This window comes from Neovison vison, chromosome 8, assembly GCF_020171115.1.
Source record: "Neovison vison isolate M4711 chromosome 8, ASM_NN_V1, whole genome shotgun sequence".
NCBI lineage: Eukaryota > Metazoa > Chordata > Mammalia > Carnivora > Mustelidae > Neogale > Neogale vison.
The window spans coordinates 22,950,744-22,976,836 of record NC_058098.1 but is presented as its reverse complement, the minus strand read 5'-3'; the positions used below and the strand labels follow the sequence as shown (position 1 = coordinate 22,976,836).

The 26,093-nt window shown below is 44.2% G+C and overlaps 1 protein-coding gene and 1 pseudogene across 3 annotated transcripts; one reads left to right on the top strand and one right to left on the bottom strand.

Annotated features, from left to right (window-relative positions):
- Positions 1–626: 626 nt before the first annotated feature.
- Positions 627–26,063, bottom strand: NFS1 (NFS1 cysteine desulfurase). 3 transcript variants are annotated; one of them, XM_044263127.1, is made up of 13 exons: positions 25,923–26,063; positions 25,188–25,297; positions 24,353–24,469; positions 21,654–21,737; positions 14,707–14,859; positions 10,983–11,076; positions 10,112–10,246; positions 6,953–7,110; positions 6,423–6,528; positions 6,262–6,343; positions 5,521–5,604; positions 4,827–4,916; positions 627–1,300 (listed from the first exon to the last, which is right to left on the bottom strand). In XM_044263127.1, exons 1-13 carry the CDS (start codon positions 26,014–26,016, stop codon positions 1,237–1,239), a joined length of 1,371 nt encoding a protein of 456 aa, XP_044119062.1. In that variant the 5' UTR covers positions 26,017–26,063; the 3' UTR covers positions 627–1,236. The 3 variants fall into 3 exon arrangements, with proteins under 3 accessions (XP_044119062.1, XP_044119064.1, XP_044119063.1); XM_044263129.1 differs by lacking the exon at positions 25,923–26,063 and adding an exon at positions 25,824–25,896; XM_044263128.1 differs by lacking the exon at positions 14,707–14,859.
- On the top strand, positions 15,530–15,780 carry LOC122916577 (annotated as a pseudogene).
- Positions 26,064–26,093: the final 30 nt, after the last annotated feature.

Sequence of the window (26,093 nt, the reverse complement as noted above, 5' to 3'; positions counted from 1 at the left end):
TTTAAGGATGAAATGGACCACAAAGTATTACCTGGTACTGTTGATGATGCCCTGGCAGAAGAACCCAAACCTGTTTGTTTTTTCCCATTTAAAAATATCAGTCCAGGGAGCCTTACCGGCCAGTCCTCGTTAACTCCATCCACGGTTGCCCTTTAGTATTATTTTATTATAGAAAAAATCATTCTCATCCTGCATTGGTCCTAGCCTCCCAAATTCCACTGCCCCTGCCTAAACTGTTACCGTGATTGAAGCCGCTATAGAAACATAAAGATGGGTAGAAATTAAGATGGAGGGGCGCCTGGGTGGTTCAGTGGGTTAAGCCGCTGCCTTCGGCTCAGGTCATGATCTGAGGGTCCTGGGATCGAGTCCCGCATCGGGCTCTCTGCTCAGCAGGGAGCCTGCTTCCCACCCCCCTCTGACTGCCTCTCTGCCTACTTGTGATCTCTCTCTCTGTGTCAAATAAATAAATAAATAAATCTTAAAAATAAATAAATAAATAAATAAATAAAGAGTACATAAAAATTTAAAAAGTCATCTACAGGAATAAAGTGGTGTGGTAGTTTGCTCCTGGTTCCCAAGGACAGGTTGAAATTTTCTCTGAGATTTTCATAAAGTCACAAATTAAATAGAGGAAGGTGATTTTATTTCTCTAATCTGCAAATTAACAATTTTTAAAAAGAAACATAAATTATTAGAAGAGTGGGTGGAGTCATAGATATTTCTAGCTCCATTCAGTCAAAAAAAATGAAGAGAGACAAGAACAGGAGATAAGCCTTCTAAGAAACTTGCTTCAGTCTATAAACAACATGAAGAGGTGGACTGCGGAGACAAAAAAGAAATTAAATAGTAGATTATGCTTGTTCCTGAAGGAATCAGTCTTGCTGAGCAGTAGTAATAATTCAAAATGTCCACACAAAGCACTGAGGTCTCTGAACAAAGAACCTTCTTCCAGTTGCTCTGGCTCTCCACACCAAGAACATCCATTCACCGTAAGACAAGAGGACTCCTGGAGAGAAATGGTGAGTGTTCCCCACCAAAGGAGCTGAGACTCAGGAAAGATATTTTGTGTTTCTATTTTGGGTTGATGGTGGCCTAATGCTGAAGTCAACTGGGCTACAACAATTCTGGTTTGAACATGAAACACCCACTGGGTATAACAAGGTACCCAGATGTTCATGGCTTGGTGAGGCAGGAGGAAGCAAGGTTGGCACAAAGTCAGAAGCCCAGCCCATTCTTCTAGTGTTGGGTCCACTTGATGCTCTTGAGATCAATGCCATCCTGCACCATCTCCCAGAGAGGGCTGCAAAGGAAAAGAGAGGTGAGTAAGGGCTTAGATAGGAAACAAATGACATTGCTCTCTGACCCTTCAGTCCTGAATTATCTCCATCTATTCTTCTCACTCCATTTTCTTGTCCTGAAAGACCCAACATGGTGGTTAGCAAGTCTTTCCCAACTCTCTCTCTCTTTAAAGATTTTATTTATTTATTTGAAAGAGAGAAAGAGAGCACGAGCAGGGGGGAGGGGGAGAGGGAGAGGGAGAAGCAGACTTCCTGCTGAGCAGGAAGCCTGATGTGGGACTCAATCCCAGGACTCTAGGATCGTGACCTGAGCCAAAGTCAAATGCTTAACCAACTCAGCCACCCAGGTGCCCTCCCAGCTCTCTTTGAACCCTTGTCAGCTCTAGCCGATCCATAGCTGCCAACAAACAATAACTGAGTACCCCAGGCTCAGCTCCAGTGGGGCCAAGCCAGTGGCATAAGGTTGTGGTTATATTCGAGAAGCTCTCATCCCATTCGTGAGAGACTATGGACACATTTTCCCTGGTGGAACCAAGACCACTGGAACTGTGTAAGCAGCAAGTTTCAGCCTCTACTCATCCCCATCACACATGAACCACTTTCAACACTTCTCTCTGGTTTTTGCTCTACTTCTCAGTTAGTTCTAGACCTTAGTCCTAAATTACCTAGATATATAGCAATCGTAACCAATTCCTATCAGCCTCATCTCCCCAGAGTTGGACTGTGCTTCCAACATCCCTGGTTCCAATTCAAAAGTACCTCTTGGATATTAGACCTGAACATCCCACCTCACACAAGAACTACTGCTGATAAATCTACTAAGCTCCGATTCCCTTCAGCTTCAATGCCTTTGATGATATTCCCAGAACAGATATTACCTTAATGTGTTATGACTATGAGATTCTGGTTTGGATTTTCCCAGTTAATCTTCTTCTACCCAATTTCATTCTGTTCTTGCCTTATCTCTCTCCTTTATGTCATGCATTCCCAGCATGCCTTTTTTTTTTTAAGATTTTATGTATTGATTTATTTATTTGACAGACAGAGAGCACAAGTAGGTAGAACAGCAGGCAGAGGGAGAGGGAGAAGCAGGCTCTCTGCTGAGAGGGGAGCCCGATGTGGAACTAGAACCCAAGACCCTGGGATAATAGCGTGAACCGAAGGCAGCCACTTAAGCGACTGAGCCACCCAGGCACCCACCAGCATGCCTTTCCATTTATGACATTTTCCATGGCTTCTAAAGTTAGCCATCTCCTTTCTGTCCTTTCTCTTAAGAGATCACTTACTGTCATAGACGTACATTATAAAGCTTTAGCTGAGGGCTAATAAGACCAGGCTGAATTTAGTTTGTAAAGGTCAGAAGAAATAGGGTGGAGACACTAAAGCCACAGATATGAAGAAAAAGGCTTTGCAGTATGGTCTGTGGAAATGCCCCTTCAGTGTGCCAGAGAGTACCAAAAGCCAAGCCAAGGAGGAATCTTTTTTTTTTTTTTTTAAGATTTTATTTATTTATTTGACAGAGATCACAAGTAGGCAGAGAGAGAGGAGGAAGCAGGCTCCCCACTGAGCAGAGAGCCCGATGCTGGGCTCCATCCCAGGACCCTGGGATCATAACCTGAGCTGAAGGCAGAGGCTTTAACCCACTGAGCCACCTAGGCACCCCAACCAAGGAGGAATCTTAAGCCTAAGAAAACTAAGCAACCTGTAGATATTTAAGCAATACAACTAGACATTGGGAAGGAAAATCCAGAGCCCAGAACGGCCTAGTAAAGTTCATAAAGGGAAGAAGGGAGTATACCCGAACTTCCTCACTCAATAACTAGACCAAGAGAATCCTGAAAGTTGAATTTAAGCAGAATGGAGTCAGACTCTGAAAAACTCCAGAGGCCTCAATGTCCCCTCAATGTTGGAGGAAGTGGAGCTCTACAGCTACTACGGGAAGGCCTGGTGGCAGCAGCTGACAAAGCATCTCTTGACCTTGTTTATAAAGCATCTTTACAAAGAGCACTCTTAGTAGTTCCCAACCTTTTGAGAATTTGATGAAAACTATGAACTTGTTTTCAAAAAAAAAAGCAAAACAGGGGCGCCTGGGTGGCTCAGTGGGTTAAGCCACTGCCTTCGGCTCAGGTCATGATCTCAGGGTCCTGGGATCGAGCCCCGCATCGGGCTCTCTGCTCAGCGGGGAGCCTGCTTCCTCCTCTCTCTCTCTGCCTGCCTCTCTGCCTACTTGTGATCTCTCTCTGTCAAATAAATAAATAAAATTTAAAAAAAAAAAAAAAAGCAAAACAACACAATATTTAGAATACAGTTTCAGGGCTATCATGTGCCTCCTAAAGTTGAGCCACAGAATCCAAATTAAGAATCCCAGGGCAATGGGGCGCCTGGATGGCTCAGTGGTTAAAGCCTCTGCCTTTAGCTCAGGTCATGATCCCAGGGTCCAGTGATCGAGCCCTGCATTGGGCTCTCTGCTCCATGGGTAACCCGCTTCCTCCTCTCTCTCTGTCTGTCTCTCTGCCTACTTGTGATGTCTCTCTGTCAAATAAATAAATAAATAAAATCTTTAAAAAACAAACAAACAAAAGATCCCAGGGCACCTGGGTGGTTCAGTTAAGTGTCTGCCTTTGGCTCAGGTCATGATCCCAGGGCTCTGGGATCAAGTCCCACATCTGGCTCCCTGCCCGGCAGGAGGCCTGCTTCTCCCTCTCCCACTCCCCCTGCTTCTGTTCCCTCTCTCGCTGTGTCTCTCTGTCAAATAAATAAATAAAATCTTAAAAAAAAAATTAAGAATCCCTATTTTTTTAAGAGCTGTCAAATAAATAAATAAAATCTTAAAAATAAATTCAGAATCCCTATTTTTTTTTTTTTTTAGAAATCTAAAAAAGAAATAGGGATTCTGAATTTTTTTTTAAGATTTTATTTATTTATTTGACAGTGAGAGAGACCACAAGTAGGCAGAGAGTCAGGCAGAGAGAGAGGGGGGGGAACAGGATCCCTGCTGAGCACAGAGCCCAATGCAGGGCTCAATCCCAGGACCCCGAGTTCATGACCTGAGCCGAAGGCAGAGGCTTAACCCACTGAGCCACCCAGGTGCCCCCAAAATCCCTATCTTGAAGGGAATTTATCTCTACTTAGTCTACAAATCACTAATTTTGTATTGATAATAATACTATAATAATGAAAAACATCTGAATTTATGTAGTTCTTTAGTTTTTAAAAACTCTTTGTCCTATTGTGAAAACAAGTAGCCAAGATCATCCACTACCAGGTTTTGTGGAACTTTTATTTATTTATTTATATATTTAGTAAGCTCCATACTGAATGTGGGCCTTGAACTCACTGCCTCAATATCACGAATCACATGGTCTACCAACTAAGCCAGCCAGGGGCCCCACTCTGTGGAACTTCTAAGTCCTAAAATCCAAGTATTCTCAAAGGCTGGTTTGTGGCAGGGTGAACACACAGCCTGAGGACAAGAGAGGAGCCAACGTTACAATCTCTTTCAAAGGCTCTCTGCTACATAGTGCATACCTCATTTCTCGAAGACGCTTCACATGGTGAATGCACTTCTCCACTGTGTAGTCCACTTCCTCCTCTGTAGTGAAACGGCCAATGCCAAACCTGAAAAAAGGCATAAGAGAAGAGCTCCACATCTGAACTCTGGCACCAGGGTAAATTCATTCAGCAGATACTCAATGAGGATCTATTCCACAAAAGACATGAAAGAACAAAGCCAGAGCATCTCAGAGCGTGGGTCTGTGGATCACCCACATTAGTATCACCACAGTTTTTTCTTTCTTTCTTTCTTTCTTTTTTTTAATTATTTGAGAGAGAGAGCATGAGAGAGAGAACATGAAGGGTGGGGGATGTCAAAGAGAGAAGCAGACTCCCCACTGAGCAGTGAGCCCGAAGTAGGACTCAATCCCTGGACTCAATGGTCATGACCTGAGCTGAAGGCAGTCGCTTAACCAACTGAGCCACCCAGGCGCCCACCAGAGAAGTGTTTCTCCTCCAGTCCTAGTGAATCAGAATCTCTGAGTGTGGGACTCAGAAAACTTCACAGATTTCCCAAGTGATACTCAATGAAGTCTGAGAGCTGCTGCTCTAGCAACTTTCAAGAAGAATCAGGAAGGGATAAGGAAAACAAGTCTGAGGAGACTAGAATAGGAGATGCGTAACATGAAAGAGGATGCTTTTCATAAATGTTGCCTCTCAACTGACTGACCTGATAGAAGAGTGAGCTAAATCCTCATCAGTGCCAATCGCTCGGAGGACATAAGAGGGCTCCAGGGATGCAGAGGTGCAGGCACTGAGGAGAAAAACACGGAGGCTTGCTCAGTTCAACATCAATGTCTGCTTTTAGCCACAAACCACTTGATCCCACCCCTAGGTTCCTGAAGTCAATACGTGGAGATAACAGAGACATTCTCATCTGGTAGAGCTAAAGGGCCTGATGCTTCCTCCATTTTCTGGAATGTGACCTACCTCCTCTGGCCCTTGTGGAGGATATCCTCCTTGAGCAAGGACATTACCAAAGCACAACAGAACACGACACCACGTGAGCTGGGTCTGACCAGCAGAAGCAGCGGAGAACCAAGTGCTCACTCCCCTATGATTGAACACACCATCAGTACCAGCCAAGAAGGCAGCTAAACCCTAGGTGGTCTTTCGAGCATCCTTCAGTTCTGGAGGTCTGTAACAGAACTGCCAGTGTAACACAGAACAGATGCATGCATCTCCTGGGGCCACAAAAGGCACAAAATTCTACCCCAGGAAGTCCTCTTATGGTGGCAAACCTCAGCAAGTGGCAAGCCAGCTAAAAAATCAGCACTTATAAAATACCTCTACTTAACCAAGAGCTCTTGTGCGTGTCATCTCCAGCTAGGAAGCTTAATAATCTGTTATACCACTTAGAGGCCAGGCTAATGAGCCCTGTCATAGTTCTGGTCTATCCAGTCCAACTCACCTCCCTGAGGATAAGGCGACATCCTTGAGTGCCATCAGCAGACTCTCCCCCTCCACATATGCAAAGGAGAGGTTGATACAGCCTGGAGAGAGAATTACTATGAAAGGAGGTTCAAAGACTCAGACTCTTCCAGAACGGGGATAGAAAGGGCATGTCCATACCTGGGTAATGGTGCTCAGGGTCCCCATTCATCACCACATCTGGAAGGCTCTTCATTATCTTCTGTGTGAGCCGCTCTGCTAACTTGGAGATCCGCTTATGGTCGTACTGAGGAGCAGATAATGGAAGACTAAGCATAGTGACCAATAACAGCCCAGAAACACACAAGATGAGGAGTCCTCTCCCTGTGCTCAGAAGTGATTGGGCATCAGACCCACCTATCATCCCATATTACCCATGGAGACCACTGTATCCTCAGCAAAGAGCACAGTACCTGGCATGCAAAGCTGCCCCATAACTGGACTCATGGTTCCAATAAGCTAGAAATAAATGAGCTGGTAACTACTAAAAGGACCCATATTTTAAAGCCCATAACACCTCTCTCAGAGCAAGATGCCAGCAGCCCTGGGACAAGGATGGATTTTCTAAATCTCCTCTTCCGGCAGAGGTCTGACTCAGTTGTGCTGAGAAGCCTCTAATGGGAGACCCAGCACAGGGAAGAAGTTAAGGAAGGGAACTGCTCTCCCCATACCTCCATCTCTTGCTGTGCCACCTCACATGCGGCCCCCAGCCCCACCACCAAGGGTGTGGGCACTGTCCCAGACCGCATACCCCGCTCCTGCCCCCCTCCACTCTGCAGGGCCTCCACACGCACACGGGGCCGGCGGCGAATGTAGATGGCACCAACCCCTGGGAAACAAAGTTTGTTACAAAAGAGAATAAAAGAAAAACGCAAGTGAAACAAACTATCACTTTTAAAAGGGGTCAAAATATTCTTTCAACTTTTCTGTAAGCTTGAAACTTTTCAAAGTAAAAAAAAGTGGAGGAAAGGGAGAAACAACAGTAAAAGCATATTTATAAAAATTATTTACCATCACAAAGGTAAATACTAAGAGTAATGACCACATGGTTTAAAGTAGCTCCCTATGCACATCTGAAATGAGATCATACAACTCATCATTATTCTTAAGAGCGAAATAACCAGAAACAACTCAGATATTCATCATCAAGGGAATAGGCAAATAAATTATGATACAGTCAACACAGAGAAATACAAAGCTGGTGTATACAAGAAAGAGGAAGCACCTTGTGTACTGCTACTCTAAAATGGCCAAGGTGCATTGTTAGAAAACAAACAGGTGAAATCTAAATAAAGTCTGTACTTTACATTAAAAAAAAATACATTATTAGGTGAAAAAAGGAAGATGCAGAACAATGAGTATACTATGCTATTTTTTGAGTAAAAACAGAGAAGGAGGAGGGGTATATATATATATATATATATATATATATATTTGCAAAAGCATAGAATAATTCTAGAAAAATATTCAAAAAACAGCCTCCCCAGAGGAGAACTACATTAATGGCAAAAAGAGGTGACAGACTTTCTGGCATTGTACTTTTTTATAGCTTTTCAATTTGGAACCATGCAAATATATTACCTTGTCTAAACAGAATAAAAAAAAATTTAAGATTGATTTATTCATTTGAGAGAGAGAAAGAGCAGAGGGAAGAGCGAGAGGGAGAAGTGGACTCCCTGGTGAGCAGGGAGCCTGACCTGGGGCTTGATCCTAAAACCCTCGGATCATGACCTGAGCCAAAGGCAGGTGCTTAACTGACTAAGCCACCCAGGAGCCCCCAGAATAAAATTTTCTAAAAAGGGGCAGGTAGGGGCACCTGGGAGGCTCAAATGTTAAGCGTCTGCCTTTGGCTTAGGTCATGATTCCAGGATTCTGGGATAGAGCCCCAAATTGGGCTTTATCCCAGAGCTTCCTGCTCAGCAGGAAGCCTGCTTCTCCCTCTGCTTATGTTCCCTATCTCTCTCTCTGCCAAATAAATAAAAAACAAATCTTGAAAAAGAAAGAAAGGCAGGCTCCTGAGTGGCTCAGTGGGTTAAAGCCTCTGCCTTCAGCTTAGGTCATGATCCCAGGGTCCTTAGATTGAGCCCCACATCGGGCTCTCTGCTCAGCGGCGAGCCTGCTTCCCCCACCTCTGCCTGCCTCTCTGCCTACTTGTGATTTCTATCTGTCAAACAAATAAATAAAATCTTAAAGAAAGAAAGCATTTTAAAAAAAAAAGAAAAAAAAAACGGTGGGGGGCAGGTGCCTGTGGAACATATGACTCTCAATCTTGGGATTGTAAGTTCAAGCCACGTATTGGGTGTAGAGACTACATAAAAATAAAATCCAAAAAATAAAAATAAAAAAAGAGAAGAAAAGAAAACAGGTCCACCTGGGTGGCTCAGTGGGTTAAGCCTCTGCCTTTGGCTTAGGTTATGGTCTCAGGGTCCTGGGACCGAGCCCCACACTGGGCTCTCTGCTCAGCAGGGAGTCTGCTTCCCCCCACCCCCTGCCTGACTCTCTGCTTACTTGTGATCTCTCTGTCAAAGAAATAAATAAAATCTTTAAAAACAAAAACAAGGGACGCCTGGGTGGCTCAGTTGGTTAAGCAGCTGCCTTCGGCTCAGGTCATGACCCCAGCGTCCTAGGATCGAGTCCCACATCGGGCTCCTTGCTCGGCAGGGAGCCTGCTTCTCCCTCTGCCTCTGCCTGCCTCTCTGTCTGCCTGTGCTCGCTCTCTCTCCCCCTCTCTCTGACAAATAAATAAATAAAATCTTTTTAAATAAATAAATAAAAAAAAACAAAAACAGAAACCAGAAAACAAAAAACTTTGGGGAAAAAACAGAGAAAGATCAGAGTGGATTTAAAAATTACCACAATCTCCCAAAGTGTATCAAAACTTAAAAATGTATATAACTTAAGGGGCAGTTAGGTGGCTCAGTCGGATGAGTGTCTTGACTCTTGGTTTAAGCTTGGGTTATGGACTTGGGGTTGTGGGATTGAGCCCCAGGCCCTACACTCAGCAAGGAGTCTGCTGGAGATTATCTCTCCCTTCCTCTGTTCCTCCCCCTGGTTGTGCACTCTCTCTCACTCTTTCAAATAAATATTAAAAAAAAAAAATATATATATATATGTATATATACATATATATATATATAACTTAAGACGTGCAAACTAACTTACAGGAATTTCATGCCAAAATATGAGCATGAATGTGCAAAAACATTCACAAAATAGTCACAGGTTTTAAACAGAGTGGCCACTTGATAAAGTTCATCTTCTTCTACACAGAACAACTTCTTAGGCAAAGATGGTAGTTACTACCAAAACTAAGGCAGTACTCCCAAATTTATGACAAAGGACCCCAGTTTTGAAATAATTTATGTAACAAACTACACTTAATTAAGAAATATTTTGGGGGCGCCTGGGTGGCTCAGTGGGGTAAAGCCTCTGCCTTGGGCTCAGATCATGATCCCAGGGCCCTGGGATCAAGCCCTGCATCAGGCTCTCTGCTTAGCAGGGAGCCTGCTTCCCCCACCACCACCCACCTGCCTCTCTGCCTACTTGTGATCTCTCTCTCTCTGTCAAATAACTAAAATCTTTTAAAAAAAATAAATAAATACAATTAAAAGAAAAGAAATATTTCATTTTCTCATCAAATATATACAGTTAACTTCAAGAGCCTACAAACAAGTGTTCCTGGTTATTGCTAAAGAACACTTGCATTCTGCAAGACACTATGAATGTAAACTTCCTCTGAGAGCAACCGTAGTCCCAAATGAGTTCAAGGAACTTCTGTCAAGGAGTTTACTGGGAGGTCTGAGAGAAGGAACTCTAGGAGAGGCTGGTACCTTTGGGACCATAGATTTTATGACCACTGATGCTCATGAGATCAATTTTCATGTCATTGACGTCAAGTGGGATTTTTCCAACAGCCTGGGCTGCATCGGTATGGAAATATACCTTTCTGGAACTGCAAATCCGCCCTAAGGAAACAACAGAAGGGAAGAATCATAGCACAATGTTGGGAAGTCACCTGGCAGTGACCTGGCAACGTACCTTGAGTTCTAAGGCAAAATTACATCTGGCACTAGCCTCTAGCCATAAAGTAAAAACTTCTCGTTCTCTGGGTCTCTTCGTTTCTTTCCCTCTCTCCCTCCCACTCTCTCTGTCATCCTCAGCTAGCTTCCTTTACTAGAAAAAATAAGGGCAAGTACACATCACCAAATCAAAACATCCCTGATATTCTGATGCCTAAGACTCTTCTTACCTTGTTAACACAGCCTTTTGATATACCAGATTAGCTTTTATATCCCTCTTAATTTAAAGGAAGCAAAGATTAGCAGATCTATTGGCTAATGTGCCTTAGGAGTTACAGAGTGAGTCTCCAGCTGTAAGTGAGCATAATAAAGAGATGTACTGAAGTGAAAGAGGTGAAAGAGGAAAAGAAGAAAGGGTGGTGTTGTGTTTTGGGCAGCAACTGCAGTTAAATGAAAAGAACAGGAAGAATACTAGACCCAGATTCAAATACTGCTATGCCATACACGGTAGGTCTTTGAACAAGGATCTGAAACTCCCTTTCCCTTAATCTCCCTCCACTGCTATGCCATACACAGGATATCTCTGAACCTCCTTTTCCCTTAATCTCCCTCCCAGACCACTCTTATTCCTCATATGGATCCCAGTGGTGGGCAAGCATCAAGGTCTACCCACAGTACTCACCTATTTCCGCAATGGGCTGCTTCACTCCAATCTCATTGTTCACAGTCATGACTGAGACCAGGCTGGTATCTGGCTGGATGGCAGACTCTAGTTCCTAAGATTATCAGGAGCAAGGAGACTATATAGATCCAACAAAATCCTCCCTAACTCAGAATGTAGGCAAGCTTAGTCTTGGAAAGGGGCCTTTTGCCACCCACTTACCAGAATGGTTAAAATAAAAATGGTGACAACCCAAAATGCTGGCAAGGATTCAGGGAAACCGCATCATTCACACACTTGGTTATTACTATTAGTAAGAACGCAAGATGGCATAGCCATGCTGGAAAACAGTTTGGCAGTTTTTGTCTCCTACTAAACATGAAATTACCATATGGCCCAGTAATTGCACTGCTGGGCATTTATCTCAGGGAAATGAAAACAGATTCACACAAAAAACCTACACATAAATGTTCATAGCAGCATTTGTCAAAAAAGCCCAAACCTAGAAACAATACAGAAGTCACTCAACAGGTGCATGGTTAAACTGTGGTACTTCCACCACATGGACTATGACTCAGCAATGTGGGGGGTAGGGTGGGGGGAGAAGCAGGCTCCCTGCCGAGCAAGGATCCTGATGCAGGGCTCTGGACCCTGGGATCATGACCTGAGCTGAAGGCAGAGGCTCAACCCACTGAGCCACCCAGGCGCCCCCGACTCAGCAACAGAAAGAACAAACTACTGAGTCATATAACAACCTAAATGACTTGCCAAAGACTTGTGGTAAGTAAAAAAGGCTAGTCCCAAAAGGTTACATACTTTAGGATTTCATTTATATAACATTATTGAAATTAAAAAATTAAAGAAATGGAGATCACATTAGTGGTTTTAAAAGAACAGCATGACACATCACTGTGATGATGACACTAATTTGATGGTGGCAGTAGTTACACACACCTACACGTGATGAGTGAGTCCAAGTTAAACTGGGGAAAGGAGAAGAAGACTGGCAGGCTGTGTCAATGTCAATACCCTGGTTGTGGTATTGTACTATACTTCTGTAAGATATTATCATGGGGGAAACTGGGTAAAGGGTACATGAGATCTCTCTGCACTATTTCTCACAACCACATGTGAATCTACAATTATTTAAAAATTCAAAGTTTAATTAAAAAAAGAGATGGAGAGAACCTTTCCTATGTAAGGTTGTCAGAGTAAGCTGCAAACAACAAAGTAAGTAACAAAAAACAAAGTTATTGGTGACAACACTGAGGAAGGGATCTCATCAGACTAAAATGTTCCTCTTAGTGGAATTATTAATCAGCCTCCCAACATCTTGCTTTCCCAGACACTGGTCTATTAGAGGGGCTCAATGTCATGTTTCTTTCAGCTTCTTGTTTGCTTCCTTCATAGCATTTATCCCAATTTCTAACTACTTCATTTATATGTTTGTTTATATGTTAACTGTCCCCTTCACTAGAATGTAAGCTCCCTGAAGACAGGGACTAAGCTTGTCTTGTTCATCCCACTATCCCTAGCGCCAAGCACTATGACATAATAAATATTATAAGGTGAAAGAAAACCAAAGCCATTAAGGAATTTAAGAAATTTAGTTCTTTAAATTATTAAATATAAAGTATTTATTTATATAAATATAAAATATTAGGGACGCCTGGGTGGCGCAGTTGGTTGGACGACTGCCTTCGGCTCAGGGCGTGATCCTGGAGTCCCGGGATCGAGTCCCGCATCGGGATCCCAGCTCCATGGGAAGTCTGCTTCGCTCTCTGACCTTCTCCTCGCTCATGCTCTCTCTCACTGTCTCTCTCTCTCAAATAAATAAATAAAAAATCTTTAAAAAAAAAAAAAATATATATATATAAAATATTAGTAGGGGTTGGAGCAGCCAAAAAGATTTCAGCAAAGGAGCAGAACTTGAGCTAAGTGGTTAGAAGCGGGAGAGAATTAAGAAAAGTGCAAAGAAAAGAAGAAGAGATCAAGGGTGAGGGGCTATGTGAGAACAGGCCCACAGCAGGACTGGCCAGGGCCGATCAGGGAGATATGAAGGCAGTGTGGCTGAAGTGGAGGGTTTTAAGAAGGGGCACAGTGGTCAACAATACTGAAACACTAGGTGACAACCACCATGCCTATTCTGAGACCATTATTACCCTCGTATCCAAACCAGACAAAGATACCACAAGAAAACTACAGATCAGGATCCCTGATGACTATAGAAACAAAAATCCTTAACAAAACACTAGCAAACTAGATGGCTCAGTAGTTACACATCTGCCTTTTGCTGAGGTCATGATCCTAAGGTCCTGGAATCGAGCCCCACATCTGTCTCCCTGCTCGGCCGGAAGCCTGCTTCCCCCTTTTCCACTCTCCCTCCTTCTGTTCCCTCTCTCACTGTCTCTCTCTGTCAAATAAATAAATAAAATCTTAAAAGAAAAAAAAGAAACACTAGCAAACTGAGGCACCTGGATGGCTCAGTCATTTCAGTGTCTGCCCACAACTCGGGTCATGATCCCAGAGTCCTGGGATTGAGCCCTACATCAGGCTCCCTGTTCAGTGGGGACCCTGCTTCTCCCTCTCCCACCTGCTCTTACTCTCTCTCAAGTAAATAAAATCTTTAAAAGACAAACAAAACAAAAACAGTAGCAAACCAAATCCAGCAACCTATCAAACAATGTATACACCATATTAATAGAAAACAAAACCCCCTCAATAAACACGAAAAAACTGATGAAACCAAAATGCACTCATGATAACCAAAAAAAAAAAAAAAAAAAAAAAAAAAATCAACAGTCTTGGAGAACCTCTTCGATCTAATAAAGGACATTCATGCAAGAATGGCTCTGAAAAATCGACAGTTAAGATCATACTTAATGAGGAAAGCTTTCACCCAAGATCAGGAACAAAATGAGGGTGTCTGCTCTCACCACTTCTATTCTGCTTTGTACTAGAAGTTCTTGCCAAGCAACTGGGCAAGGGGAAAAACAAAAAAAAGGCATCCAGGTTGGAAGCAAAGTAAAACGATCTCTACTTGCAAAAGAAAGGGTTCTATCTACAAACTGCATCTCAGGATTTGACTAGGGATGCTGATACTCAAAATGTGGTGAACAACGGGTGCCTGGGTGGCTCAGTGGATTAAGGCCTCTGCCTTCAGCTCAGGTCATAATCCCAGGGTCTCGGGATTGAGCCCTGCATCAGGCTCTCTGCTCAGCGGGGAGTCTGCTTCCTCCTCTCTCTCTGCCTGCCTCTTCTGCCTATTTGTGATCATTGTCTGTCAAATAAATAAATCTTTAAAAAAAAATGTGGTGAACAAGACGTGTGAACTCACTACGCAAAATGTACATATAAAGATATGGGCCATATAGGGAAATATTCTTCACAAAAACTACACCTCCACTTTAGAGGGATAAGAAACATCAGCACAGGGGAGGAAGAGGCCAGAGCTTTTCCATGGTGAGTGTTGAGTCCCTGGCATCCCGCACACACACCCAGTGGCCCTCAGACACACCAGGAAGCATTGACAAAGCTGGGAAACAACTCTTCCAGAGAAAAACAAGATGGTACACACTCAAGGGGAACATATGTTCATATGCTCAGTTTCTCTCCCGGGCCTATTTCTCTAAGCTTCCCCTCACCATTAAATCTAGTCCTTGAAGATCCAGCTGAAGCTGAAGACAGTTACAGGCTGAAGCCAAGCTGCTCCTATTTTGCCCCTCCTGCCAGTAGTCACTCCTACCTTCAGGTCGATGATCCCACTCTTCTTCACCGGGAGGTATGTGACCTGAAAGCCCTCAGCTTCCAGTGAACGGCAGGAATCCAAAACACATTTGTGCTCTGTCTGAGTGGTGATCAAGTGCTTTTTCCGTGACCTATAGAACCTGGCCACCCCCTAAAAATTGGTGGTGGTGGAAGGAAGGAAGGTATACTCAGAAAAACAGCAAGGACTTCAATCCCACTTGAAAGAAAATGTAGGAAAGAGCTGTATGCTCCAACATCAATTCTGTGACACCAAGTGCATGTCCTACAATTCAACTGAATTCTGACACTAACTACCGTGAGTTAGTACAAATCCCACAGCTTAAGGGGCTCAGTCCCACGAGACTAACTCCACTTCAGATGTTAGTCACAAGGTCCAGGTGTCACAATCCGGCTTCCAATATTTTCGCCCAGCTGGCTACAAATTCAGGACTTCCCACAGCCCCCCAGTAATTCACCCGAATAACTCTCTGAAGTGGCTGAAAGCACTACACTACTACAGTTTTATTATAGAGGATACAATTCAGGAACAGCCAAATGGAAGAGATGCATAGGGCGAGGCTGAGGAGGGGATGGGCACAAAGTTTCCATGCCCTGTCTTTGTGAATCTAGGCATGCCACCCGCCCAGCACATCCATGGTGAACACCAACCTGGAAGATCCTCTGAGCCTTACAGTCTGGAGTTTTTATGGGGCTTTCATTACCAAGACATGACTGATTAAATCACTGGCCACAGGACTGAGCTCAATGAGTTCCCCTCTCCTACTCTGAGGGAAGTAGAGTTGAAAGTTCCAGCCCTCGCAAGCTTTGCGCAGTGGCAGTATCGTAGCCAATGAGGTTTATCCGAGGCGCGATTATTGCTAATTGAAAGTTCCAGCCCTCGGAACACATGCTTTATTCTTCCGGAGAGGGCAGCCAGTCCCTTGCAACCAAGAGTCCACCATGAGTCACTTAATTACCATAAACTCAGATATGAGGGGTTTGTTATGTGGGGCCTTTTTTTAAAAGATTTTTAAATATTTTTAAAGATTTTTTTTTAATCTTTTTTAAAAAATTATTTATTTATTTGACAGACAGAGATCACAAGTAAGCGGAGAAGCAGGCAGAGAAGGAGAAGGAAGCAGGCTCCCTGTTGAGCAGAGAGCCCGATGTGGGGCTCAATCCCAGGACCCTGGGATCATGACCTGAGCCGAAGGCAGAGGCTTAACCCACTGAGTCACCCAAGTGCACCTCAAATAAATAAAATCTTAAAAAAAAAAAAAAAAAAAAAAAGCTGTATGCATACTCTTTAGCTGTGATTCTTCATTTGGGGATTTACCTTAGGGAAATATTTCAAAAGACAGGTCAAGCTACAGAGATTAAATATGTTTTTGCGGTATTTATAATCTTTAAAAAAAATGGAAAAATTATTGCTAACTGAATTTAAATTTTTTAAAAAAGGAAAAATTAAACACATCTAACAATAGAGAAATAAAGAGTAAAATATGATAACACAACTCCATGAAAAAGAAGGTAGTTATATTAAAAATTAAGTTTGAGGGATGCCTGGGTGGCTCAGTCACTTAAGCATCTGACTTTGACTCAAGTCATAATCTCAGGGTTCTGAGATCGAGCCCCATGTGGAGCTCCCTGCTCAGCGGGGAGTTGGCTTCTCCCCAACCCCTGCCCCTTCTCCTGCCTTGTTCTCTCTCCCCATCTCAAATAAATAAATAAAATCTTTTAAAAAAATTTTTTTAAAGTAGTAAGAAAAATAAAAGGTGTGGATCTCAATCTTGGGGTCATGAGTTTAAGCCCCACACTGGCTTCCACACCCAGCATGGAGACTATTTAAAAAAATAACCATGCAACCCAATTCCCCCAAGCTTATAATAGAATACTACTTTAAAAGCAGAATATGGGGGGCGCCTGGGTGGCTCAATCATTAAGCGTCTGCCTTTGGCTCAGGTCATGATCCCAGGGTCCTGGAATCAAGTCCCGCCTCGGGCTCCTTGCTTGGCAGGAAGCCTGCTTCTCCCTCTCCCTCTGCTGCTCCCCTGCTTGTGTTCACTCTCTTGCTGTGTCTCTGCCAAATAAATAAATAAAATCTTAAAAAAAAAAGAAAGAAAGAAAGAAAGAAAGCAGAATGTGGGGTGCCTGGATGGATCAGTCAGATAAATGTCTAATTCTTGGTTTCGGCACAGGTCATGATCTCAGGGTTCTGGGATCGAGTCCCTCCCTGGGCTCCAAATGCTCAGTGTGCAATCTGCTGGACATTTTTTCCCCTCACTCTCCCTCCCACTCTGCTCCCTGCCTGCACCCTCTCTGCCCTTACACTCTCTCTCTCAAATAAACAAAATCTTTAAAAAGCAGAGTATAGGGGTGCCTGGGTGGCTCAGATAGTTTAGCATCTGCCTTCACCTCAATCATGATCTCTAGGTCCTAGGACAGAGCCCTGCAACAGGCTTCTTGCTCAGCAGGGAGTCTGCTTCTCTCTCTCTCCCACTGTCCCTCCCCACTGCTCATTCTCTCTTTCTAATAAATAAATAAAATCTCAAAAAAAAAAAAAAAGGCAGAATATAGGGGCACCTGGGTGGCTCAGTCGGTTAAACTCAGGTCATGGTCCTGGGGTCCTGGGGTCCTGGGATCTAGCCCTATGTCAGGCTCACTGTTCAGCAGGGAGTTTGCTTCTCCCTCTGTCTCTGGCTCTGACCCTGACTTGTGCTTGCTCTCTCTCTCTCGAGTAAATAAATAAATTTTTTTTTTTTTTTTTTTTTTTAAGATTTCATCTATTTGGGAGAGAGAGAGAAAGAGTGCACAAGCAGGGAGAGCAGCAGGCAGGAGGGAGAGGAAGCAGCAGAACCCTGGGATCATGACCTGAGCCGAAGGCAGACTCTTAACCAACTGAGCTACCCAGGTGCCCCGAAACAAATAAAACTGTTTTAAAAAAAATTTTAAATTAAAAAAGCAGAATATAAAACTAAATAGGCCAAAATTATAACTACATAAAATTTATATGTTCTGGAGGATAAGGATCATAACAAGGAAAACATTTAAAAGTTCCCCACTCCTGGACAACCCATTCAGGACCCCTCTCACTCTAGAGAGCTTTCTTTCTTTGCTTTCTGTTCTCACCTTCACTTAATAAATTTTCACATCACTTAACAAAATAAAAAAACAGAAAAAGTTCCCACCCCTTTCTACTCTCTCCTATCTCAGTTACCCACAGTATTGAATCCTCTAACAACAGATTAACCCATTTAGGAGACTAAGGGGAAAACTGGTTTTTTGTTTTGTTTTTTAAGATTTTATTTATTTATTTGACAGAAGAATGAGAGAGCACAAGCAGGCAGAGCAGCAAAGGGAGAGGGAGAAGCAGGCTCCCCGCTGAGCAGGGAGCCCGATTCAGGGCTTGATCCCAGGATCCTGGGATCATGACCTGAGCCGCTGGCAGTCGCTTAACCAACTGAGCCACCCAGGCACCCAAGGGGAAAACTGTTACAACTATTTTTAGCAATCCTGGGCCTCTAGGTTTGAGTAGGAACAGTAGAGAGTTTCAAAGTTTTAAAAATGCTCCTCATTCCAGAAATCATCCCCAATTCTGGAGGGATCTCCACCCGGGTTCTGTAGTTTCTGCATTCCAAAGGATGGACACCTTCCAGCTAACAGAAACAGACAGATGACTCTGGAGCTCCCCTACACCCACTCTAAGCTCACAAAAACCAAAACTGGCAGCACAGTTGAGACACAAAGGTGAGAGGGGGTGGAGCCAGTTGAACCTAGAGCAGTACACCCTTTCTCAGAGCCTCGGTATTTACGCAAGTGGTACTGGCAAGCAGGCCCCGTACTATGTGATTAATTTGCATGAAATACCAGCATGACTACTGAGAATGGAGCTGTACTTTTGTTAGCACCAAAGACCCAAAGATAGACTGACTGATCTCAGAGTAGGTGGTGAATGTAGAGGTTGCTTTTAGACAACAGGCTTGAGCAATAGAGACCTGATCAAGGTGAAAGGGCCCACAACAACTCCCTGGCTAAAAACAGACATCATGAGACTCACCTCAATATATCCACAGGCCCCGAGTAAACAACGGGCTACTTACAACCAGGCGCAGTTGCCAATCCATCCCCATACCTCCTCACCTTCCCCTTTAACAAGTAGCCTCCACCCACTGCCTTCTTGCAGACCATCTCTCCTTTGCTCTCTTGCCCGCCACTTTCTTGGTGTGTATTCAATAAACTTCTATTGCCTTTGTTCTACCTCAGGTGAATCGCTTCTCAGCCTTTTGGCTAAGATCAAGTGTACCTCAGGTGAATCCTTTCACCACCTGTGAAACCAGCTTCAACCCAATCAGTTCACCCCATATTTTGGGGGCCCCCATCTGATTGAGAGAGACACCACAATGCAGTGAATGCCTGCAGAAGTACAGCAAACAATACCTCAAAATGGGAATTATCTAAAGAAACAGGAGGGGACGGGGCGCCTGGGTGGCTCAGTGGGTTAAGCCACTGCCTTCGGCTCAGGTCATGATCTCAGGGTCCTGGGATCGAGTCCCGCATCGGGCTCCCTGCTTGGCAGGGATCCTGCTTCCCTTCCTCTCTCTGCCTGCCTCTCTGCCTACTTGTGATCTCTCTCTGTCAAATAAATAAATAAAATCTTAAAAAAAAAAAAAAAAAAAAAAAAAAAAACAGGAGGGGCACCTGCCTGGCTCAGTCATAGAACATGCAACTTTTGGTCTTGGGGTTATAAATTCAAGCCCTACGGTGGATGTAGAAATTACCTTAAAATATAAAATCCTGGGGTGCCTGGGTGGCTCAATCGCTTAAGTATCTGACTTTTTTTTTTTTAAGATTTATTAATTTATTTTAGGGAGAGAGCACACAATCAAGTGGGGGAGGGGCAGAGAGAGAGGGAGAGAGAATCCTCAAGCAGACTCCCTGCTGAGTGGGGAACCTAACATGAGGTTTGATCCTAGGACCCTGAGATCATGACCTGAGCTGAAAACAAGAATCAACCATTTAACTAAATGACCCACCCAGGCACTCCTTGGTTAAGCAACAACTCTTGATTTGGCTCAGGTCATTATTTCAGGGTTGTGAGACTGAGCCCTGTGTCAGGATTCATTCTGGGCATAGAGCCTATTTGAGAGTCTCTCTCTCTTCCTCTGCCCTTCCTCCTCACCAAGCTCCACTCGTGTGTGTTTTCTCTCTTTCAAAAAAAAAAGCAGGGGAGCCACCTGCGTGGCTCAGTCGTTAAGCATCTGTCTCTGACTTTGGCTCAGATCATGGTCCCAGGGTCCTGGGTTTGAGCCCCACATAGGGGTCCCTGCTCAGCAGAGAGTCTGCTTCTCCGTCTCCCACTCCCCCTGCTTGTGTTTCCTCTCTCGCTGTCTCTGTCAAATAAATAAAATCATTTAAATAATATATATATTTATATGCACAAAATCCTTTTTTTAAAAAAAGATATTTATTTATTTGACAGAGATCACAAGTAGGCAGAGAAGCAGAGAAAGAGGGAGAAAGCAGGCTCCCAGCCAAGCAGAGAGCCTGATGCGGGGCTCAATCCCAGGACCCTGAGATCATGACCTGAGCCAAAGGCAGAGGCTCTAACCCACTGAGCCACCCAGGTGCCACCAAATGCACAAAATCCTTAACAATTTAAAAATTTTTAAAAAGGGTACCTGGGTGACACAGGCAGTTAAATGTATTCTTGGTTGAACTCTTGGTTTCTGCTCAGATCATGATCTCTGAGTTATGGGATCAAGCCCCATGCTGGGCTCTGTGCTCAGCATGGAGTCTGCTTGAGACTTTCTCTCCCTCTGCCCCACCCTCAACAAAATAAATAAATCTTTTTAAATCTTTTTTTTTTTTTAATAAACCTTTAAAAATAAAGAAATTTAAAAACTTGTTGCAAATAGATCTCATCAGAAAGAAAAAGGAAGACTGAGAGGAGGGTTAGCCCTGAAATCACATATATAAGAGTGAAGCTGGTAACCAGAAGCAGAGGAACATGCTCAACTACAAGTGGATTTTGGGCTTCACTGTAATTAGATCAAAAGGATGGTGAAGAGGCACCCAGCTGGCTCAGTTGGTACAGCGTGTAACTCTTGATCTCGGGTTTGTGAGTTGGAGCCCCGCAATGGAAATAGAAATTACTCAAAAAAACAAAATCTTAAAAGAAAAAAAAGCACTTCACTTAAAAGAAAAAAAAAGCTACTTCACTCCCTGAAGTAGCCGCCATCCAAAACACCAGTGGTTTTTTGTTTGTTTGTTTGTTTGTTTAAGATTTTAGTTATTTACCTGACACAGAGACGGCAAGAGAGGGAGCACAAGCAGGGAGAGTGGGAGAGGGAGAAGCAGGCTTCCTGCTGAGCAGGGAGCCCGATGTGGGGCTCAGTGCGGGGCTCGATTCCCAGGACCCTGGGATCACCACCTGAGCGGAAGGCAAATGCTACCTAGGTGTCCCCAAACACAAATGATTAATGGTTAAAAAGCCACCCTTTTTCATGTCCAACTACCTCATTGAACTTAGTTCAACAAGAACAAAGATTTAAGATGGAGTAGATCACAGAGGGTTGAAGGAAGCAACAGATCAGAAAGAATGTATGTCTTTTATTTTATTTATTTATTTATTTATTTTTAAAGATTTTACTTATTGATTTGATAGAGAGATCACAAGTAGACAGAGAGTTAGGCAGAGAGAGAGGAGGAAGCAGGCTCCCCACTGAGCAGAGAGCCCGATGCCATGCAGGGCTCAATCCCAGGACCCTGGGATTATGACCTGAGCCGAAGGCAGAGGCTTTAACCCACTGAGCCACCCAGGGGCCCCTGTGTCTTTATTTTTAAACGGGGTAGAAGTAGCTGGGAAATACATATATGAGGGCAAATGATGGAGGGACACCATCTCCCATGTCAGGAAAGCCCAGATATGCCCTCTGGTTCTCTTACCTTAATTGCTATGTTGTTAGATTCAGTAGCACCACTAGTGAAAATAATCTCACGAGGATCAGCCCCAATCAGAGATGCTACTTGCTGCAAACCAAGAAACAGAGATAAGTAACATCAGTTTCCCAGACAGGAATGTAACTGTAGACATAGCTAGGACAGAGCTCTGATTCAAGAGGAGCTCCACTGGGTCCTATCAACTACCCAAGAAGCTCTGGACCCACCACAGTCAGACAGTGAGTAGATTCAATTCCATCCCAGATTTGAGGCTCTTTCCTGCCTCATACAAAATAACAATAACAATAACAATAACAATAATAACCATAATAATACTTATTTTTTTTAATTAAAAAAAATTTTTTTTTAAAGATTTTATTTATTTATTTGAGAGAGAGAGACAGTGAGAGAGAGCATGAGCGAGGAGAAGGTCAGAGAGCGAAGCAGACTCCCCATGGAGCTGGGAGCCTGATGTGGGACTCGATCCCGGGACTCCAGGATCACGCCCTGAGCCGAAGGCAGTCGTCCAACCAACTGCGCCACCCAGGCGTCCCATAATTTTTAAAATTTTTTTACTAATTATTTTTATTAACATATAATGTATTATTTGCCTCAGGGGTATAGGTCTGTGAATCGCCAGGCTTACACATTTCACAGCACTCACCACATCACATACCCTCCCCAATGTCCATAACCCAACCACCCTCTCCCTACCCACCCTCCCCCCAGCAACCCTCAGTCTGTTTTTGCATTTTTTTAAAATTTTTTTTTAAGATTTTATTTATTTATTTGACAGATCACAAGTAGGCAGAGAGGCAGGTAGAGAGAGAGAAGGGAAGAAGCAGGCTCCCTGCTGAGCAGAGAGCCCTATGTGGGGCTGGATCCCAGGACCCTGGGATCATGACCTGAGCCAAAGGCAGAGGCTTTAACCCACTGAACAACCAGGCGCCCCCCTCAGTCTGTTTTGTGAGATTAAGAGTCTCTTATGTTTTGTCTCCCTCCCAATCTATTTGTAAATTTTTAAAAGATTTTATTTCTTTTTTTTACAGATTTTATTTATTTGAGAGAGAGAGAGAGAGAAAGAAAATGAGAAGGGATAGGGGCAGAGGGAGAGGGAGGAGCAGAATCCCCACTAAGGAGGACACTGGGATCATGACCTGAGCCAAAGGCAGAAGCTTAACTAACTGAAACCACCCAGGCTCCCCAAAGATTTTATTTTTAAGTAATCTCTACACCCATGCAGGACTTACAACCCTCACATCAAGAGTCACATGCTCTACTGACTGAGCCAGTCAGGTGCCCCTATATTGGCTTTTTAATTATTTATGTATTTATTTATTTATGATCTATTTATTTATTTGAGAGAGAGCATGTGCAAGCAAGTGGGCCCAGCAGGGAGGAGGGGCAGAGGAAGAGGGAGAGAAAATCTCAAGGGGACTCCTCACTGAGTGTGGCTGAGTGTGAAACCCAACATGGGTCTCCATTTCAAGACCCTGAGATACTGACCAGAGCTGGAATCATGAATCAGATGTTCAACCAACTGAGACACCCAGGAGTCCCAAAATACTGGCTTTTTAAAAAAAAATGTTTAGGGGCGCCTGGGTGGCTCAGTGGGTTAAGCTGCTGCCTTCGGCTCGGGTCATGATCTCAGGGTCCTGGGATCAAGCCCCGCATCGGGCTCTCTGCTCAGCAGGGATCCTGCTTCCTCCTCTCTTTCTCTCTCTGCCTGCCTCTCTGCCTACTTATGATCTCTCTCTGTCAAATAAATAAATAAATCTTTAAAAAAAATTAAAAAATAAAATAAATTTTTAGGGGCGCCTGGGTGGCTCAGTGGGTTAAAGCCTCTGTCTTCAGCTCAGGTCATGATCCCAGGGTCCTGGGATCCAGCCCCACACAGGGCTCTCTGCTCAGCAGGGAGCCTGCTTCCTCCTCTCTCTGCCTGCTTCTCTGCCTACTTGTGATCTTGGTCTGTCAAATGAATACATAAATAAATAAATAAATAAAAATAATTTTTAAAGTTTTTTTTATTTATTTGACAGAGAGAGAGAGTGCAAGCTGGGGGTGCGGCAGGGAGAGGGAGAAGCAGGCTCCCACAGAGCAGAGAGCCCGATGAGGGTCTTGATCCCAGGAGCCTGTGATCATGACCTGAGCTGAAGGCAGACAGTTAACTAACTGAGCCACCCAAGTGCCCCCATATTGGCTTTTTAAAAGCTGGGTGGCTCACTCAGTCAAGGAACTGAGTCCTGATCTCAGCTCAGGTCTTGATCTCAGGGTCATGAGTTCAAGCCTGTATCAGGCTCCACATTGGGCATGAAATCTCCTTTATCTAGTTAAAAAAATAAAAGAATAAAATAAAAGGCACTTACTGAGCTTAGTATGTATAAGCATTTAGTTAATAAATACATCATCAGCAGTTTCTCACTGAATCCACACAAAAACCCTAAAGAATAGGAACTATTACAATCTCCATTTTCAATGTATGGAAATTGAGACTTAGAGAAATTAGGTAACATTCCAGAGGTCATTTAGCTAGGAAATGTAAAATCTATTAAAATCCCATCAGAGAGACTCCAAGGCCTGCTCTTTAAATCTCTTCCTGAAAGAGCCCCAAAACATTTCCACCTCCATCCAGTGCTATCAAGTAAATGCCTCCCACAGTCCACTGAACCTCTGACATCAGAACCTCCTAGGTCTTCTATACTCACCTGGCGAGCATGTTCCATGGCTGCCTCACTCTCCCAGCCATAAGCATGTGTCCGGGAGTGTGGGTTCCCATAGTAGTTGACTAGGTAAGGGATCATGGCATCAAGCACCCGAGGATCCTGAGCACAACAGAACAGATCAGTCCCCTTGAGTCCATAGATCACTCAGGCCCCACTCCATCCCCTCAGAACTGTCCAACCTGCCTCAACACACTCCGAGCCCTTCAGACACTACCTAGATTGAACCTCAAACATTCTTCCATCCCCTCAGGTACTAAACAAATATCAGCCTAATATAGGCCCACTCTCAACCCACCTTAAATCATTCTACCAGATGATTATTCTACCATCTCCTCAGGTAATCTACAAACGTTGATTGCCTTGTCCTTGCAGTTGTTTCTGCATCCTGCCTTGTAGATGTGATCTACAAGGGCCAGCATATGACAAGAGACCACATGTTGATGAAATCTTCTACTAATATCGAAGTGCTTATCATGTGCCAGGTTCTGTTTAAAGGGCTGCTTTATGTCTTTTAACCCATTTAATATTTGCCCAAATTCACATAGTAAATAGCAATCCAGCTAATTCCAAAGCTGATGCTTTTATTCCTACTATAGTGCCTATACTGAAGTGATTTGACCAAGGTCAATAGCTAACAATTAGTAGAGCCATTTCTAGTTTATTACGGCTTAAACCTCCTGACTTCTGGCTCATTGCTTTTCCAAACACATACTTCACAATGGCTATCACTTCTGGAGGATCCAGTCATTTCTGTGCATTGTCACTTCTGCAATATAATTGTTAATAGCCTTGGGGAGAGCTGTCCCTCCATCCTTACCAGAGGAGTTGTAGCTTGCACATCCATATACAGAGGTCGCAGCTCTGACTCGGCCTGTGGAGCAGTGGCTGTAGCTGAGGGAACATCAGACTGGGTAGCATGGTCTACAACTGACCAAGGGAAAAAAAAAAAAAAAGAGGTATGGAGTGGCCAAGCTGAGAAAACCTATGGACACAAGGTATCCAAGACAGCAGAAGGTGAAAGCTGGATGGAGGTGAGATAAGTTGAAAGGATTCTGGGGTTGAAGCTTAATGGAAAAGAAAACAAAACATCACAGAACTTAAGCAAACTGTAAAAGGAAGAGAGGGAGACCGTGGTCTTGGGGGTGGGGGGTGTTGGGACAATATTCGAATTGCTTCGTTGGGAGCAGGGAGGGATCAGAAAGGGCAAAGCCATTTACAAGGACTGAGGAGACAGAGCAGGTTAAGATCGCCCTCAAAAATTACTGGCTGGACAACTAGCATCTCTTAAAGTTGGCCAAGAGAGGTCTGAAGACCGATCAAGCTTCCAAGGATCCGAGGGCCTGTGGGGTAGGATCTAAAGGGCGACACGGCGAAGTCAACCGATCTGAGGCCGAGCCTGAGGAAGTCTGAGGGGTGCAGCCAGAAGGCAGGGTCAGGGGTTTGGGTAACTGACGGAAGAGCGAGGCTCTGTAATATTCAGGTGCGTCGCCACGCCAAGTGGGAAGGTCCTCGCCTGCAGGGACGGTGGCGGCGAGCAGGGCCCGGAGCGTACCGCGCAGGCGCAGCCCCCGAGTGGGCGCCGTGGTGGGCCCCGGAGCGACCGGCACAGCCGCGGCCGCCCGCCTCCAAGCGGTTCGCAGCAGCATGGTCCCGCAGGAAGAGCCCCCCGCCCGAGGCGGCGGCAGTCCTCAGCTACGCGCTCCCGGAAGTTCTGCTCCGCGCC

Excerpts from the sequence above, each read along its gene's own strand:
- NFS1 (XM_044263127.1), bottom strand. The coding sequence starts at position 26,016 with ATGCTGCTGCGAACCGCTTGGAGGCGGGCGGCCGCGGCTGTGCCGGTC. Across the intron at positions 14,860-21,653 it reads CTAACAACATAGCAATTAAG|GGGGTGGCCAGGTTCTATAG; the intron begins GTAAGAGAACCA and ends ACCAATTTTTAG. Across the intron at positions 6,529-6,952 it reads TGGCACAGCAAGAGATGGAG|TACGACCATAAGCGGATCTC; the intron begins GTATGGGGAGAG and ends TCTGCTCCTCAG.